The sequence below is a fragment of the Populus nigra genome, chromosome 4 (assembly GCF_951802175.1).
Source record: "Populus nigra chromosome 4, ddPopNigr1.1, whole genome shotgun sequence".
Lineage (NCBI taxonomy): Eukaryota > Viridiplantae > Streptophyta > Magnoliopsida > Malpighiales > Salicaceae > Populus > Populus nigra.
Genome location: NC_084855.1, coordinates 4,766,546 through 4,771,471, shown reverse-complemented (window position 1 = coordinate 4,771,471; position 4,926 = coordinate 4,766,546). Strand labels below are relative to the sequence as shown.

Genomic DNA, 4,926 nt, shown 5'->3' with positions numbered 1-4,926 from the left:
GAATATAATATATAATTACAATTCTCACTTTTTGGAACACCATTTGATGAAAGAATAGAATTCCTACTTTTGGGAGAGCCAAGTATACGAAGAATAATAATATAGTGTTATATATAATTAATTAATTGAAGGCGAAAAGGCCAATGTGAAAAGCAAAAACAAATATTAAAGGATTGTGCAGTACTCCTCTCATTGTCATTTATCATGAAGATCTCTAGAATATAAATTATCAAATAAAACGGTGCCATTTTTGATTTTCGATGCATGCCTTACCTACCTATCATATTCACCCCGTTTTCCCCTACTTCTTTTCTTATTAACTCATAGCCCCCTGTGTTTCCTTTACTATTACAACTACCGTTTATCAATTACCACATCCCTATCACTTGATTTGTGCACACGTAATGATATTGGAGTACTTTCTTTGTAAGAGATTATTATCTCATATTTTTTATATTTTTTTTGCATTTAATGACCAATTGATTAGTTGGACCCACCTCTTGCATTATGTCTTGGGCATCGCTTGTTTCTTTTGACTCAATAATTGAGATGCTGAGTTAGATATGTAGAAGAAGAAGAAGAAGAAATCTCTCTTGTGTCTCCCCCAATTTTCTTGGTGATTAATCCTACCCTGTTTACTAGCTTTAATCATATAACACACAGAAGTTCTCCTGGGTTTGACTCTGAAGAACTTCTTCCCTCGAAATCACTAATACTGATAAGAAAAAAGCCCGTGAGACCATGGTTCTGAAGGTCATTTGTGGCTACTAATTCAATAATAAACAATCCCTCTTCCATTTGTTTTGATTCGAATACATGTTAGATAGAGATCCTAGGGATTTAATCTAAAATGCGGTTTTAAAACGAGAAAAAATAAGCACAGAGTGTGATCTTACTGCTGATTCATAACAGCAACATGGCTGTAAGATACCATGCTAGAGACCAGAATTATAGGCAATTAAACCACAGATCACCAGAGAGGCTAAAGGTCCCAAAATTAACCAAGCCAGTTGTTTTCCGAATCATGGGTGATTTTGTATGATCACAGTCATTAAAATCCTTGCCTCCCAATTAATACGGTTGGTTGCAACCCTAACTGAATTGTCCACCATTTACTTCAATTCATAAATGGCCTGGCCTCATAATATGACCTCCATCGACTAGTTTAATTCAACAGTGGATCCCACTTCATAACGTCCCTTTTTCTTAAGATAAGTTTGGGGGCAACATTTTCTTTTAACAATTATGAAAACTAAAATTTGTCAAACTACACTCGTCATTATCACAATTAACAGTAGGTCCCTTCCACTACAGGCAGTGCACTGTATCACGCACAGTCTCGGCCAACAAAAGTTGAACATGAATTTTTAAACCCAGGGCGTTTCTGGCATCACAGCAAAAATCCCACCATCCGGTATAGAAAATTCTGAATTACAGAGACAAACTCAGATCACAAATCAGGTGATCGAATAAAAAATTTGAAAAATTAACTAGCCCTTCAATGATTAAAGGTCAATGGGATCCATTTTAAGGCCAATCCTAGCAATTTCACGTCAAATCTTTGCCACCAGGCACTGATCACCGAAACACCCTCCAAAAAGCAAAGCTGATATTTTTCTCAGTACACCCATAAAACAACAACGAAGGTATAATAGAGAAATAAATAATAAATACCCACGTAGCTGTGATTCACTAATTACAGAAAGAATGAGGGATAAAAAGGAAAAAAAAGCTGACCTACATGTGCCGGCTTTTAACTAAATTTAGCTCGACAGACAAGAACCTGCTAATCATCACCGTCGTCTCTATGGGCAGCTGTTGATGAATTCCAGTAATAATATTTATTATCTCTTCCTGTAGCACTATAATGTATATCTTTCTGTGCCATCTTCGTTATTACTGCTAGAGAACCAAGTTACACCTTCTAGCCAACTAACCCTACCACCCCACAATGGCTTAAAAAACAAAAAAAAAAGAAAAAAGAAAAAAAGAAAACCTCAAAGATTCCAGTCCATAGCTAAAAAGAAGAAAAGCAAGAAAATAAAATTAATTACTAGTATTAAAAATAAATAAAAAAAGAAACAACTTCTTGACATTGACAAGCAGATCCCACAGAAATAATTAATAAATTCACCATACCATACAAACCATCTACCATAAAACCCTTAAGAGAATTCACCTTCTCTTTTGCCTTGATGATATTTTTTTTCCTTCTATTTTTTTAGCCCGTATATTTTTTCAAGGAGCTGTAATATTGAGAGTTAGAAAGGAAAGAAAGCGAGTCCTATGCTAGGGGACTCAAGTAGTGTGCTAGCAACCACAACAACAACCCTTGCTGCTAGTGGTGGTGGAGGAGTGGGTAACAGGGAAGCTCCTCCGTTAACCGGTGGCCATCATGAAGGCAGAAACATTGATGTTGGAGGTGAAGATGATAAAGGAGTTATTGAAGGTCACCGGGGTATCGGAGGTAACCGGTGGCCAAGACAAGAGACTATGGCACTCTTAAAAATACGGTCCGATATGGATGTTGCGTTTCGTGATGCTAGTGTTAAAGGCCCTTTATGGGAGGATGTTTCCAGGTGATCATTAGAATAATTACAATTTTATTTTTAATTTTTTGTGATGAGGGGAACTATACACGGTGGCCCTTTTTTTTTTTTTCCTTTCTTTTGGAGTTCATTGATAGAGGTCTGTGCGAGTTCAATTTTTTTTTTTTGTGTTCTTTTTTCCTTTTTTGGTTAGTTTTCTTTTAGTAGTTCTTTGCAGTTTAAATCTTGAAGACTGTATTTGTGATTTTTTTTTGCTTCGTTTTAGTGCACACTGCAATAACAATTAAGTGTTTAAGAATTTAAATTTCTGACACTTGTAAATTCGATCGATTTATGCTGTTGTTTTGCTGTTTTAATTTTCATGTTTATTTTATGTGTGAATATTCTTCAAGATCTTTTGTTTTTAATTACTGAATTCAAGATGGGATAAAACAAGAATTGGAGTTATATATGCTTTTGTTGCAACTGTTGTTATCTATCAGGAAGCTAGCAGAGCTTGGTTATAATCGAAGTGCCAAGAAGTGCAAAGAGAAATTCGAGAACGTGTACAAGTACCACAAGAGAACCAAAGATGGCCGAAGTGGTAAACAAGAAGGCAAGACTTACAGGTTTTTTGATCAATTAGAAGCTTTCCAAAGTCACCCCCCTTCACTATCATCGCCGCTGCCGCCACAACCAACCAAGCCTCATATTCCACCAGCCAACACAATAGCAATGCCTGTGGTTAATCCCTCTCCTAATGTTGTTGGGACTTCTCACAATACTATTCCATCAACAGCAGCTGCCACCCTTGCTACAAACACGTCTCAAGGCATTGTCACTTCAGCTATAAATCTTGCAGTTCCTCCATTTCCTTCAACAGACCCTACAATCTGCCCCCCGTCACAAGCAACAAACCCTACAAATCATTCTCGAGCTAATATTCCATCTTCTTTTCCAAACTTTTCCTCAGATCTCAACTCCAATTCCACTTCTTCATCAACATCCTCGGACGTGGAACTGCAAGGGCGTCGTAAGAGGAAAAGGAAATGGAAGGACTTTTTTGAAAGGCTAATGACGGAAGTGATCCAGAAGCAAGAGGAGACGCAGAATAAGTTCTTGGAAGCAATTGCGAAACGCGAAAATGAAAGAATGGTCAGAGAAGAGTCCTGGAGAATGCAAGAAATGGCCAGAATCAATAGAGAGCGCGAGATCTCAGCCCAGGAAAGATCCATAGCTGCAACTAAAGATGCTGCAGTAATGGCATTTTTGCAAAAATTATCTGAACAACAAAATCCGGGTCAAGTACAAAATAATCCACCCCCAACACAGCCGCCGCCGCCACCAGCGCTCCCTCCGATATCACAGAAAACACCAACACCTACGCCGCCGCCGCCACTGCCAGTGGCACAAGTGCCACCACCACAACCGGTGGCTAATCTGGACATAATGAAATCAGATAATGGGGATCAGAATTTTATGTCAGCAAGCTCTTCAAGATGGCCTAAAGTAGAAGTTGAAGCTTTAATCGGGCTAAGGACTAATCTTGATTGCAAGTACCAAGAAAATGGACCCAAAGGGCCACTATGGGAGGAGATCTCAGCTGGGATGAGAAAGCTTGGTTACAATCGCAATGCAAAACGATGCAAAGAGAAGTGGGAGAATATCAATAAGTACTTCAAGAAAGTGAAAGAGAGTAGCAAGAAAAGGCCTGAGGATTCGAAAACATGTCCGTACTTTCACCAACTTGATGCTTTATACAAGGAGAAAAACAAGATTGATGGTCCGTCCAATAGTACTCATCATATGAAACCTCAAAATTCAGTGCCTTTGATGGTAACCCCTGAGCAACAATGGCCTCCCGCTCAACAAGAACATAGACGTGATTCAGTGATGGGGGATTTAGAAAGTGATGATAATCAAAATCAAGAGGACGAAGATGACAAGTTTATGGATGATGAAGATGAAGATGAAGCTAGTGGCTATGAGATTGTAGCAAACAAACAAACATGATCAAGGAACCCAGCCGGGTGAGAGTTTTAAGTCCACAGAAGCAAATTAACTCTTTGAGTATTCAGAGGAATACTGGCAAGTGCGTCGGATTCTGGCGTCCTTGAATCGGAATGACGGGCTCTGAAGTCTGAATTAATTTGTAACCGAGGACACATGGTGAGTTGAAGGGCGGGGAGGGTTGTAGAATATAGTCGTGGGATCATATGTTTAATTATTTTTATAATTTATTAATTTTTTTGAAAAATTAATAAGGCTAGGGAGTGGGAAAGAAGAAGAGAGATAGGTTCAGCTTCCAAAGAATAAATAAAAGAGACCAGTACTGCTGTAGCTTTGTTCATGTTCATGGTAGTGTAAATGTCAGAAATGGTAACAGGAGTTTGCTTTA

General features: G+C 38.4%; 1 protein-coding gene across 1 annotated transcript; it reads left to right on the top strand.

Moving 5' to 3' along the window:
* Positions 1 to 2,150: 2,150 nt before the first annotated feature.
* Positions 2,151 to 4,926, top strand: LOC133691329 (trihelix transcription factor DF1-like). Its single transcript, XM_062111782.1, has 2 exons — positions 2,151 to 2,579; positions 3,032 to 4,926. The coding sequence occupies exons 1-2, from the start codon at positions 2,287 to 2,289 to the stop codon at positions 4,539 to 4,541; spliced, it is 1,803 nt and encodes a 600-aa protein (XP_061967766.1). The 5' UTR covers positions 2,151 to 2,286; the 3' UTR covers positions 4,542 to 4,926.